General features: G+C 42.3%; 1 protein-coding gene across 3 annotated transcripts in view; it reads right to left on the bottom strand.

The window, feature by feature from the left end:
- Positions 1-203: 203 nt before the first annotated feature.
- The window catches only part of LOC126195450 (uncharacterized), a 118,214-nt gene continuing 103,854 nt past the window's right edge, over positions 204-14,563 (bottom strand). For all 3 annotated transcript variants that reach the window (XM_049934079.1, XM_049934078.1, XM_049934077.1), the window contains one exon: positions 204-3,930. In XM_049934079.1, coding sequence (XP_049790036.1) covers positions 3,655-3,930 — 276 coding nt within the window. In that variant the 3' untranslated portion in view covers positions 204-3,654. The remainder of the gene's footprint in view (positions 3,931-14,563) is intronic.

The following is a 14,563-nucleotide window of genomic DNA, read 5'->3' on the forward strand; positions in this document are numbered from 1 at the left end:
TCGTATATACTTGTGTTAACATTTAAATTAAACTACGACATTCACTTAACATTAGCGTCACATTTTCTTGATATGTATAACAGTCATAAAAATAAGTTCAACAAACACTTTTAGAAAGTACGTAAAGGGAATCTTTGTTTCAATACTGAGCTTACTTAACATATATAACTTTAATAAAATTACTTACACTATCAAGAGCTTTATCTTTAAATACAGTAAATGTGTACAAATTAAATCACCTTTTTTTTGTTTCTTTCCTTTCCACGAGTAATAGCACCATGGCTTGTGTTTGACCCCTGTCTGCAGGGGAATTACTTAAATGTTTATACTAGATTTCATGTCGTGTCACAGCCTTTATAAAAAGCCATACATGTATGAAACAATGTTGCTAAGGAAAGCTGATCTGTATGGAGGGTCTTAACTTTGGGTTACTCAGTGATAGTTACAGCAGGACAATAACAAAATCTATTTTGGCTGTGGCAGAACAACTAATTAAATCACAAACATGGAAGAAAAAAATACAGATTTTATCACAAAAATATCATTTTAACAACTCTCACTGAAATGTCTGAAACAATTTCTAACATTACCTTAAAGAAATTAACAACAAAAAGTCCATTTTGGAACTGCAACAACTCTCATGACTGTGCGTCAACTAAGTCACAATTACTTTATACAATGATAAACATCTAAAATATATCAACATTTCCTTAACACATAAAAATAGAATATACTGGATTTATAAAAAAGCCACTGGTGCCCTTGATTAGTTTCCAAACAAACACTTCACAGTATCTGTATACTAAAAAAAAAGAGATTCACTTAGGCTTACACAAGACTGCCTTTCCGAACAGAAAAGCAGTTCCAAATAGGAACCTTGGAAATAGCACAAGACATTTGGAAGAACCAACACCAGAGGAAGACCAATTTTTTCCTCTCAAGAAACAGGAAATAGTGAGCTAATATTTATACTAAAGACTGCCATATAATGGATGAAACCAATACCATACGCATAAATGTTTCACAAACCTCCAGTCACAAAATGCTTGCCATTATTCATAATTCACAATGAATAGACACAATTTTAAATCACACTTCTTATGTTTTTGCATAATAAACGGTGTAAGGCAAGTGTTTATTCTGATGAGCTTACTGTGGTCAGTAGATTGTAGCGTTTGATAGCAGTTTTAGACTAAGAATGTGAGATTTGCTGGGAAGTTAACATCATTATTCCCTCCTCTTGCTGAATGTTCATCTCAAAGGTGAAATGAGACAGTTTCTGCAGTGATCAGAAATCCATAATAACAATTTATTCAATATCCTATTTATTTTTACTTCTGTGAGATGTTCTGGAATGTGCAAACATTTTGTTATAGGACGCAAACAAGATGTAGAATTCTGTGAGGCTATAAGAACTCCAAAAATGTGTATAATATTTTAAATTTAATATAATTTTCAAAACATGGAATATTCTCAATGATAATGAACAAAATAAGAAATGAGCAGTTGACTAAATGGCCACATTACTCTTAGCTGAGAATATTATGTAATTTTCAACTTGCAATTTATGACAGGCTGATACAATTGGATTCCTGTTTCAGACCATTTTGGTCTTCAACATAGTTCAACTTCACATCATTTATTAGATATAATACTCCCTGCAGCTCCGTGAGGCAGAAACCTCAAGCTGTCGCAATTATCATGTGTAGGGTGACTGATGGAGTTCTTTGTAACACTGTCTGTTTGATGAAAGGCATTTTAATTCATAAATGGAATAGAAAAATTTCAGGCTGTGAGGAATGGAGGCTTGTGTAGAGTCTGTATTTATAGTTATGTGAGTGGTGGCAATTTAACTCTGCATTAATCATTAATCAGCTAAATGGTAGACACAACAGCAATTGGAAAAAAATTATTGGATTTTAGGGTGAAACACCATAAAAGATGACAAGTATGATTAGATATTTTCCACTGTAAAATTCATCTGAATAAATATAACACATTGGCTCCACTTCTGTGTTTTCACCACTTACCACAGTGACACAGAAATGCAGGGTCCTCACTAAGTGAAACTGGTGACAGTCACTTTTGGCACACTTAAATACCACCCAATGTATATAAAAATATATACCTCTGTTCTATATAGATACCCAATGGACCACAGAATGTGAATATCACGAATTAAACAACTAAGCTTCTTTACTGGCCTCTGCTCACTATCTTTATCACATATAATATCTACTACAATAAAACTGTTTAGTTTCAAATTGGAAATGCGTATGCATTTTTATGCTTCAATGACTTTCTTATCGATAAGTTTCTCTGTTACTGATATTGAGATATTTATTAAAGCTTCAGATTTTAAAGCTGAAAGTTGATTTAAGGTTGTAATAAAAATAATTACATAGATCTTACTCCAACAATTATTTCTACTACAAAAAAGATAAACTTAACAACTCAATGCGTCCCATATTTTACAATGTATGTGACATCCCTTTCCATAATTACATTATACTTTTAACAACATACCACAGACAATATATCACACATGTGGCTGTTGAAATACAAAGACTAAAAAAGAAAAACACAAAAAATAGAATACAGAAACCATATTTTAAGATAGTTTCTCTGACTATTTACAAAGGTGTCAGCCCTTAATGCAAAGCACTGAACATTGGACAAATTAGTGGCTACATACTGACCCACATCTGCCCTAACATCACTCTGTCGTCTCCAATTAAAATATCTGAAAGAATCTTTCTACATGATATTAAAATTGAACTGCTGGCATCTTACAGGTATTTTCTCTCTAATGCAACAACAAAATTTCTGATTGCATGACACTGAGAAAGTGATGAAGAGCAGCACACAAAATACACATAGAAATGAAAACCTAATTTCCATACATGCAACATACAAGATTATGGGTATAAAGAGGAAGAAACAACAAAACAGTGACTGGAGTAGGTGTTGCAAAGGAAGACACTGTATAACATTAAATCTCTTGTTAAAAACATTCTTTTTCCAATATACATACAAAATCGGCCTAAAAACATATATCACTGAATTCAACAAATTACAGCTTTAATCTCATATGTAAAATACAAAAGATAAATCTTTCCACAAAATAAAATGTAAACATTCAGGCAAAATCTCTACAAATCTGATTCCATTTAGTGTGCAACTTCAGGAACACAATACAGAGGACAGAATCCAAGTACGAAAAGAACACTAAATAAGTATTCCGTAAGAATAAAAGACACAGAAGGCATTCTCATGACATCTTTTGCTTTCCTTTTATACACACTGTTTGAAGAATTATGTATGAAAAATATTTTTGTAAACAATTAGGAAACCACTTGTATCATTTCTTACCAGATACTCTTACACGTTGTCACATATTTGTGCACCAAAATGCATAAAAACTTCTGTAGGTACAGTAGTAGACATTTGTTATCTTACAACATGTTACACGGGGAACAATCTCTCTATCCTCTAACTATGTCTTTCTCAATAAATCGTAATTAGAGACAAATAAACAAATATGGGAACATACACTACTGGTAACCCCATATTCAAACTCGAGAAAAAAAGTGACATACACAAGTGATGAACTTCCCTACATAGCAGACAGACAGGCAGAGATGGACTGACCACCTAATTAGAGACTGCTGGTGACTGAGGTTCTGGTGACACGGAATGTGGTGTATATGACATTTCACTTGTAACACTTAATCGAGATCCCTTACTTTTGGAAGGGCGCCTGTAGGGGCCACCATTTGCATCCTGTCGAGGCTCTCTCCCACTCAAGTGGCGCTCTAACCACTTGAGCATCGTGAGGACTGAATCGGTGTTTGGAAGTCGGCGTTCGGCAGCAGTCTTCACTATGTGGGATGACGTCACCCTGAAAGTAGCTGCCATTCCCTTTAGAGCCTGGAAAAGAAACAGCACAAAAAATTAGTTATGTGGCACATAATGCTTCTTGTACTACTGTAGAGACAGACATATACTATTCTTTTTGCTGAGATGGAATTATTACCTTATAGATGCCAAACTGTTCATCACAAAAGAAACATGGTTATTTAAAACTTGACTACATTTCCAAATCCACTTTAAAATAAATAATGTGACTTTTTAATAACATAAGAATGTTTTATAAACCTTTTGAGTGCCATTTACTATTTCATAGCACTTTCTGCAAGCAGTACTCCAAATCTCTCAAAGCAACAAGAAGAGACATCTTAAATCCTCCAAAAGCTATCATATTAACTATTTTTAATATTTATCAGTAGTTTCTGTCTTGAATCATCATTGTTGGTTTAACAAATATGATCAACATAACATGGAAGGACTGTTAAAGAAGGTACAAGCATATGGAATAAGTTCAGTGAGTGACTCGAAGACTCCTTAAGTTATAGAAACCAGTATGTTGTCCTTGATGGTGAATGTACATCAGAGACAAGGGTATCGTCAGGAGTGCCTCAGGGAACAGTGATATACATAAATGATTTGGTGGACAGGCTGGCCAGCAATCTGCAGTTGTTTGCTGATGATGCTGTGGTGTATGATAAGGTGTTGAAGTTGAGTGACTGTAGGAAGAAACAAGCTGACTTAGACAAAATTTCTAGTCGGTGTGATGAATGACACTAGCTCTAAATGTAGAAAAAAAGTAAGTTAATGAAGATGAGTAGGAAAAACAAACCTGTAGTGTTTGGATGCAGCATTAGCAGTATCCTGCTTGACAGAGCCACATCACTGAAATATCTGGGCATAATGATGCAAAGCGATATGAAATCAAATGAGCATGTGAGGTTGGTTGGTGTAAAAGAGGGAGAGAGGGACTAAACTGGTAGGTCATCGGTCCCTCATTCTGATTAAAATAATTCCACAAAGGTGGGAGTAAAATAATACAGACATACAAAACACAGCTGGAAGAAAGGAGAAAAGTACAAGAATGACAGAAGGGCAACAAACACTAAAATGGACAAAATCGGACAAGAAAACAACAGATACACACAAGAAACATGTAGAAGAGATCAAAACAAGAGAGCAGATTACCATGGCTGACCATGAGAATAAAAAGGAGAAGCCAGCCACTCTGCAACACATTAAAACCTCCACCCTACATGCACTAGGACGGAGGACACAGAGGGACAAAGGACATATGCTAAAACTGAAATCAAATGATAAAACCCACCCTCACAAATAAAAAGTAAAACTAAAGCTGCTGTTGAGGCATTGTCACCCAACACTGAAGGTAGGGTGCTGGATAAGTTAAAAGTCTGCTGCAGAGCAGATAAAAGTGGGCAGTGCAGCAAGAGATGGACGACCGTCATTTGTGAGCCACAGCGACACAGAGGTGGGTCCTCACGACGGAGGAGGTAACCCTGCATTAACCACGTATGGCCAATGTGGAGCTGGCAGAGGACAACTGATTCCCTGCGAGAGGACCACATGGAAGACTTCTACACATTCGTATTCTCCTTAATGACATGCAGTTTGTTGTGTGTACTGTTATGCCAAAGCTGAGAAACCCTGTGGCGTACAACAGAACGCAGGTCAGTTTCAGAGATACCTATCCCCAGAAGCGGTTTCCGTGTAGCATGTTTGGCCAGCCTGTCGGCAAGGTCGTTGCCTGGGATTCCAAGGTGTCCTGGGGTTCACACAAACACCACTGAACGATGGGACCATTCCAGGGCATAGATGGACTCTTGAATGGACACTACCAATGGCTGGTGAGAGTGGCACAGGTCAACAGCTTACAGGCTGCTCAAGGAGTCAGTACACAGGAGAAATGACTCGCCAGGGAATGGGCAGATGTGCTCAAGAGCACGAGATATAGCCGCCAGCTCTGCAGTGAAAACACTGCAGCCATCTGGCAAGGAGTGCTGTTCAATACATCCTCCATGAACATACCCAAAGCCTATATGACCATTAGCCATCAAGCCGTCGGTGCAAACCACCTCATGGCCCTGGTACATGTCAAGAATCGAGAGGAAGTGATAGTGGAGAGTCGCCAGGGTTAACAGAGTCCTTAGGGCCATGCAAAAGGTCCAGAAGAATCTGCTGCCCAGGTGTACACGATGGAGGTGTATGTGACTGGACGTCAAGGACAGGACAGGTGATAATGGGAAGGACTCCATTTCAGACAGAAGGCACTGGACGCGAACAGCAATCATAAGGCCTGACCTGGGTCACCGATGCAGGACATGGAGGGACTCCGGCCTCCTCCAGGACACTGGTCACCAGACTCGTTCCAAAAGCTCCTGTCGTTAGCCGAACGCAACAGTGGTGCAATGGGTCGAGTAAACGCAATGCTGAGGGTGCAGCCGAACAGTAAACCAGACTCCCATAGTCAAGGCAGGATTGAACAAGGGCTCTGTAGAGCTGCAGCAGCGTAGAGCGATCTGCACCCCAGTTGGTGTTGCTCAGGCAGCGGAGGGCATTGAGGTGCTGCCAGCACTTCCGCTTAAGCTGACAAAGGTGAGGTAGCCAAGTCAATCGAGTGTTGAAAACCAGTCCTAAGAATTGACATGTCTCCATTACAGTGAGTGGATTGTCATGTCCTGACATGGTGGGAGAGGGAGAAAAGGGGTTACTGGTCAGTCCGCACTCCCAAGTGGTACAGAGCAGAAGGCAGAAGGACAATTCACAGTGAGGGCATTTGATTGTTTTCTTCTATCTGAGCCAACACTGGTACAGGCATTTGCTAGAAATGCAGGTGGTGAGACTCGGTAGGGATCTCGTTGTGGAGACTCTTGGACAAACAGGGTTTTGAAATGGTTGTTTATTCCAGACAGGACTAACTAATACACTGGAGGCTAATTCTAGGGTTATAAAAAGCACGAATAACACTGTTACAAGATAAACCAGAGCAGAAGTCCCAGGAGTGGATGCTAACCACAGTAGCAAACACTAGCAGCATCTTAAGGCAACAACTTAGTTTCAAAACAAAACATACTGAATGTGAAACTGTTCACTTATGCACTACAAGTGAGAGAGCAGAATTACGCGGAGCTGGACCGAGGCTGGAGTTGACGGACGCGGATTCGGCGCCCAGATCGTCTTACTGAGAACTCTGCCAAAATGCAGAATCTAGGGGTTTTAAAGAGTCGCGTGTGGGCACTGTTTTTCCCACTTAAAGTCACTCAGCCAATCCTGCAGGTCTCTTGCAGGCGCCTGCCAATCATGGTTTAGTTAGGTCCCCTCTACTCCTCATAAGGCAGGGATGTTAATGCAATTGCACTAACTAAGTCCGTATTTGGTATCAACATTGTTCAGCTGAAAGCTAAACATAACTGCTCTGCCAAATAAGGCTTGCAACATTATTGTTATACGTCATTTAGCCCTGCCCCTCGGGCTCCCTGGAGTAGGGACTGCTAGGTCAACAATTTTTGGTGTGTTCACTCACTTTCTAACCCTTGTGAGCCTACTGACATTGCTGTTCTCAGGGCTGGTATAAAGCTGGCTTTATACACTAGTACGTGACTCTTGGTTACAAAGTTCTACAGTGGCAACCTACCACAGCGTCTAAACGACATATGAAGCTACATGTTAATTCCTTGAAGAGTAACTAAAACCCTGGAATAGCATCTGAGGGCGTCTGCATTTTCGCAAGGCTCTCCCCCTTACGGTTTACTTCATGTAACAATGTCTCTCCTAGTTTCGTCTGCCCTCAGCATCGTCTCTGCTTCCACGCCTTGGAGTGCCTGTCCTCCTTTCTCACAGCTTCAAGATAACACTACAGTAGCAAGGAATAATCAGTATATTACACGATGCCGAGAGAAATGCATGACACACGACTTCGCAACTGAAAACTGGAAGTCGTGGGCTAGAGCCCATGACTGTACCTTGTGAATGGCTCTCTGTAGGCGCTGCTCAGCAACACCAGTACTGGAGGAGCGGTACGAAGTGCAGAAATCATCTGCATACAGAGAAGCTGACACCGACAGACCTACAGCTGCTGCTAGACTGTTCATAGCCACTAAAAATAGAGAGAGACTCAATATGGAGCCCTGCAGAACGCCATTCTCCTGTATATGGGGGAACTTGGACACAGAAAATACGGAGTGACAGGACATTTTGGATAAAAATCGGGAGTGGGCCCCGAAGACCCCACTCATACAATGTGGCAAGGATATGATGTCGCCAGGTCATGTCATATGCTTTACGTAAGTCAAAAAAGATGGCAACCAGATGTTGACGTCTGGGAAAGGCTGTTTGGATGGCAGACTCAAGGGACACAAGGTTATCAGTGGTAGAGTGACCCTGGCAGAAGTCACCCTTACATGTAGCCAGTAGGCCACGTGACTCCAGGACCCAACCCAACCGCAGACACACCATACGTTCCAGCAGCTTACAAAGAAAGATGAGGAGGCTGATGGGTCGGTAGCTATCCACACAAGCAGGTTTTGACCAGGTTTGAGCACTGGAATGATGGTGCTCTTCTGCCATTGCGATAGAAAGACTCCATCGCACCAGATCCAGTTGAAGGATGATGAGGAGATGTCGCTTGTAGTCAGACGAGAGATGTTGAATCATCTGACTGTGGATCCGATCCAGCCCAGGAGCTGTGTCGGGGCAATATGCAAGGCCACTGAGGAGCTCCTACTCTGTAAATGGGGCGTTATAGGGCTCACTTGGCATGTAGTGAACAAGAGGACTTTCCTTTTCATCTGCCATTTGAGGGTACAAGTGGCTGGGGGGTGGTTCTCCGACGCAGATGTTCAAGCATAGTGCATAGTGCTCAGCAAAGTGTTCGGCAATCATGTTAGTGTTGGTAGATAACACACCATTGATGTTAATGCCAGGGACGCCTGCTGGGGTCTGGTACCCAAAAAGACATCTGATCTTTGTCCAGACTTGGGAAGGTGACGTATGACACCCAATGGTCGACATGTACCTCTCCTAACACTCCTGTTTTCGTCATTTTATAAGGTGGCGAATGCGGGCACAGAGCCGCTTAAAGGCTCTAGGGAAGGGTGCTGCTTATGTCACTGTAGAGCTCACCGACGCTTTTTAATTGCCTCAGCAACTTCTGGCAACCACCAAGGGACTGTCTTTTGCCAGAGCACCCTAAAAAACAAGGGATTGCGTTTCCACCATAGAAATGATCGTTGTAGTGACCTGCTCAACGACAACATCAGTGGCACCATGTGGGGGAGATTCAGAGGTGACAGCGGAGGTGAATGCTTCCCAGTCTGCCTTGTTTAAAGCCCATCTGGGTAGGTGTCCGTGGGCATGATGCCAGGGGAGTGACAGGAAAATTGTGAAGTGGTCACTACCACACAGGTCATCATGTGCTCTCCAATGGATAGATGTGGGAAGGCCAGGACTGTAAACTGAGAGATCAATGGCTGAATATGTGCCATGTGCCACACTGAAATGTGTGGGGGCACCTGTATTTTAAGAGGCAGAGGTCGAGTTGTGACAGTAAATTTTCGACTTCCCTACCTCGGCCAGTAAGCATGACGCTACCCTACAAGGGGTTATGTGCATTAAAATCTCCCAAATGTAAGAAAGGTTTAGGGAGTTGATCAATCAGTGTGGCCAATACGTTCAGAGGTACTGCACCATCAGGAGGAAGATTATCCTGACAGCCACCGCTTCAAGAGGTGTTTGAAGGGGCACAGGTTCACTACATACTGGGTTCAGGAAATAGTCACAAACTCCACCTGACACACTATTTTAGTCACTACAGTTCCTGCAATATCCCTTGTAGCCACAGAGGGCCGGGGTCCACATTGCCGGGAACCAGGTTTTCTGGAGGGTAATGCAGAAAGCAAGTGTAAAGCTTAACAGTTGCCATAGCTCAGCCAGGTGGTGTAAAAAAAAAACCACCACAATTCCACTACAGGATTACGTGATCGTGAGACTGGGAAGGCATGGAACACTCGATGAGGCATTCTACGTCTCAGGGTCCCCTACTGCCACCAGATGAGTACCCGTGCGATTGACATCCATTGTGTCTGAGGGTCCAGCGAGATCTAGGTCCTCGGCAGACACCAGAATCTCCACTTCATCCTCAAGACACAGAGCTGGTAGCTAGTGGTGGTGTGGGTCCCACTGCAGTGCCTTGGTTCTTGGGGGTCTTTTCCTTTTTAGGTTTCTCTTGCTGTTCCTTAGGTTTGTCCGGCTGGGAGAGCTTCACTGATTCAGTCTCAGAGACTGAGGAGGACTGCAAATCCCTACGACCAGCTTCCTGTGATTGCTTCTGCCACTGGCGGGTGTCAGCTTTGCCACTGGTAGGAACCTGGGAAGGGATTGACCCAAGGGATCCCTTCCTGGTGAGAGGAGCCGAAGAAGACTTATGCTTCTCTGGCTGTGTGGCTGCGAAGTGGGGACTGACGTCCCTGATGGGTGGCGGGGGCTTAGGTTGACGTCATATGCACTGGATGTAGCCTCTAATATTTTCTCTTAGCCTCAGTGTAGACTAGTTGGTCCAGGGTCTTGTATTCCACTATTTTTCTTTCTTTCTGGAGAATCCTGCTGTCTGCCGAGCAAGGCGAATGGTGTTCTCCATAACTGACATAGATGAGAGGTGGGGCACAGGGAGTATTGGGATGTGATGGATGTCCACAATCCCGACAGGTGGTACTGGAAGTACAGCGGGAAGACATATGGCCGAACTTCCAGCACTTAAAGCACTGCATCGGGGGAGGAATATATGGCTTTACGTCACAGCTGTAGACCATCACCCTGATCTTCTCGGGTAATGTGTCTCCCTTGTAGGCCAAGATCAAGGCACCAGTGGCAACCTGATTATCGCTCGAACCCCGTTGGTTGTGCCAGACAAAATGGACACGTTGCCACTCTAAATTGGTGTGCAGCTCATTGTCAGACTGCAAACAAAGGTCCCTGGACCATATTTAAGCTCTTATGAGGCACGATGGAAACAGAAACATCCCCCAGTCTGTCACAGGCGAGTAGTGCTCGTGACTGGGCAGGGGATGCTGTTTTGATCAAGACCGACCCTGACCGCATTTTGGACAAGCCCTCCAACTCCCCAAACTTGTTCTCTAAATGCCTCACAAAAAACTGACAAGAAAGATTCCCCATCAACTTTTGTACATACAAGGACCAGGCTGAATAACCTTCGCTGCCATCCTTACCTGGCAATCCTCCCACAGTGTGGTCAGGGGAGGGGGTGGGGGACAATTTGGGGTCATATTTCTTAGCATTAAAGTTAGACCTTGGCCGCTTAGAGACTGCTGGTGTCTGACCACCAGCAAAAGATGATGTACTATGCTTCATGGTGTGTCATCCATCCTGATGCCACATACTCTGACCAGGGGCCCTCCCCATGGGTGCCACCCAGCTGCAGCAAAGGGCACCTGGCAGGACTGCCATTGCTAGGAGTCCCAATGCTCCAGTGTGATGTGATGGGCATCTACTCCTTGGCATACGTGGGGAGTTAACAGTGCAGGCATCTGCAGAGCAATCCCTGTGTGGTCATGCATCTACAACCAACAGGGTACATAGTGGCGCCACCACAACAGACTGGCTACTGTGTTGGATATCAACAGCACAGAAAGTGATACTGCACAGAGGATGGAGGAAAATGCACCCAGGAGGGTGACCTCATCCAACAGCTGGAGAACTAGCAGAATTGCAGATCCACATTGACGAAGGATGCGAGAGGTCTCAGTGCATGACAGACACTATGCACATTGTAAGGCACCTTTCCCAATTGGCTTGCTCTTGGGGAAAATTTTGAAAAATGGAGGTCAAACCCTACAGGAGACCATCACATAAAGGCCGAAATGTGTGAGACTCCTTTTAGTTGCCTCTTACGACAAGCAGGAACACCTCAGGCCTATTCTAACCCTGGGCCAGCAGGGGGGAACGAGCATGTGAGAATTGTGGTAGGAAAGATGAATGGTTGCCTTCGGTGTATTGGGGGAATTTTAGGAAAGTGAGGTTCGTGGTTCATCTGTAAAGGTGACCGCCTATAGGATGCTAGTGTGACCTATTCTTAACTACTACTTTAGTGTTTGGAATCTTTACCAGATCGGATTAAAGGAAGACATTATTGAAGAAATTTGCAGGCAGGGTCCTACATTTGTTATTGGTAGGTTCAAACAAAACACAAGTGTAACGGAGATGCTTTGGAACTCAAATAGGAATGCCTGGAGGGATTCTTTTTGAGGAACACTATTGAGAAAATTAAGAGAACCGGGATTTGAAGCTGACTGCAGAATGATTCCGTTGCCTCCACCATACATTGTGTGAAAGGACCACAATCATAAGATACGAGAAATTAGAAATCCTATGAAGGCATATAGACAGCTACTTTTGCGTCATTCTATTTGCAAGTGGAACAAGAACGAAAATAACTAGTAGTGGTATGGCGCATGCGTAAGAGTATCGATGTATGTGTAGATGTAGAAAGGATGGTTTATTGGCACCAAAAGCCCAGGCAGAACTCAAAAGTATTGAATATAATAGCTTTTATAAGTTTTAGGATGGCTTTTCTATCTCATAGGACCTCCAGCCCATGTGTGACATTTGTTTGAAGATAATGCCTATTAAGGTATTGTTCTTCAACAAAGGGAGATGTAATTCACTTATCACTTCACTGAACTATCACAAGTTCTCAAATAACAAGTATTAGTATGGACCTGAATGCATAGGAGGAGATGAATGTGTAACCGCTTCGGAACATTCTTGCTGATTTACAACTTTACTGATGAGAAGTCATGATTGTGACCTGACACCTCTTAGATCAAACTTGGCCGTCCAACGTATTCAAAATAAAGCGTAAGATTTTCGAATGTATTGTGAGCAAGATATTGCTGTCAAGATATTATAGAGGAGAACATAAAGGGTGGGTATGGGGAATTAGGTCACTTCTCCAACTTTTCTGAGGTGTTTCCGCTCAAGCAATGTGTGCCACTTTTCCAATGCCACTTCACATTCAACAGCTGACTGTGAGAACGCATAAACACTGCCAGCAGATAACTGACCTGTTTTCTACAGTTTGCATACAACAGGTGATATGTGTGTAGGTAAGCTGCAACTAAGCCAAATTTTCAAGTGGCAGTTTACGTTGATTGCATCAGACTGCCAAATCTGACTGTGTAAAATTGGCAGTGCTCCTAAGAATCCCTGTTTTGATAGTAATTCATTTGCAATGAGCACTGCTACAATCTCAGCACTGTGTCTCTTATATACTGTGTGGCAAAAAAGTCAAATGAATTAATTCTGATGTAAGCTTTACATTAAGCAAACAATCGAACACAGTATCACAGGATAACAATGCACACTTAATTTATTGTGTTTTGGAGTTTCAATTACATCAAATATGAGTGCATCAGGAAAAGAAAACAACTCCACCATGACATCACTGTTGACTGCAATAACCTCCTTTGTCAGGAATGGGTACAATGTAAACAAGGCACTAATAATACGTCACTGTATTCTTCAGAAAGAAAGAGGATAGTGAATTTTTAACAAAGTCATTTGGTCCTCGCTGAATGAACTGCTCCCTGAAACATTTCTAATATCCTCTCATGATTAATTTTTGCTCTGAATCTAACAAATGTGGTGCTGACGAATACAACACAAGTACAAGGGCTATCCCGGAAGCAAATTACGTTTTTGCATGCAATAACAATGGATGGGGCTAGCATGGGGTGGGGGGTACACTGTTGTACGAGCATTTGGCCGTTCAGTTGGCATCCGGCTGTGATAGTGTGAGGTTCATGCCTTTCAAAGTATTTCACAATAGAATTTTTAAATGTGTGCCACAACAGAAATTCCTATGAGTTGTGAAGTGTGATCAGTAGTAAGATTTTTGTTGGCAGAAAATCATAAACCAGTTGATATTTATGAGTAACTGTATGAAGTATACAGAGAGAATTTAATCACTGAAGGTGAAGTGTGCCAATGGCACACCAGATTTAAAAGTGGCCGAAATAATGTTCACAATGAAGAGTGAAGTGGATGGCCGAGTATTCTGACTGATGAAACAGTCAAAAATCAATGAGAAGATTCAAGAAGACTGCCGTTTCACTATGACAGAGCTCTTGTTTAGTTTTCCACAAATTTCCTGCACCAAACCATTGCAAAATAAGCACAAAGGAAAGTAGAGTTCAGAAATTTTGTTTTTGCATAACAACACTTGACCACACACGGACAATCGCATTCGAGAAGTGTGAGGTGTTTCCTCATCCACTGTACAGTCCGGACTTTGCTCCCAGTGAGTACCATCTGTTTCCAACAATGAGGACCCAGCTTGTTAACACAGCACTTTGATGGTGACGCTGATCTGCAGAAATGTGTGACCATCTAGTTGAGGTCTTAGGTGGCAGAATTTTATTTCACTGGAATTTCAAAGCTTGTTCACTGCTTTGATAAGTACCTAAAACCTTAATTTGTGTGGAGACAATGCTGAAAAGTAGAACTTGTGTGTCGCTTTCAAAATCAATAAGACTTCATTTTTATGATTTTTTTAATACTACAATGTAATCTCTTTTTGTTTTTTGGGCAGCCCTCGTACATCAACCATCTCAGAGAGAAACTAGAATGTCAAATCCTAATCTACAACTTACTGTTGGGCATATCA

Source organism: Schistocerca nitens, chromosome 7, assembly GCF_023898315.1.
Source record: "Schistocerca nitens isolate TAMUIC-IGC-003100 chromosome 7, iqSchNite1.1, whole genome shotgun sequence".
Classification (NCBI taxonomy): Eukaryota; Metazoa; Arthropoda; class Insecta; order Orthoptera; family Acrididae; genus Schistocerca; species Schistocerca nitens.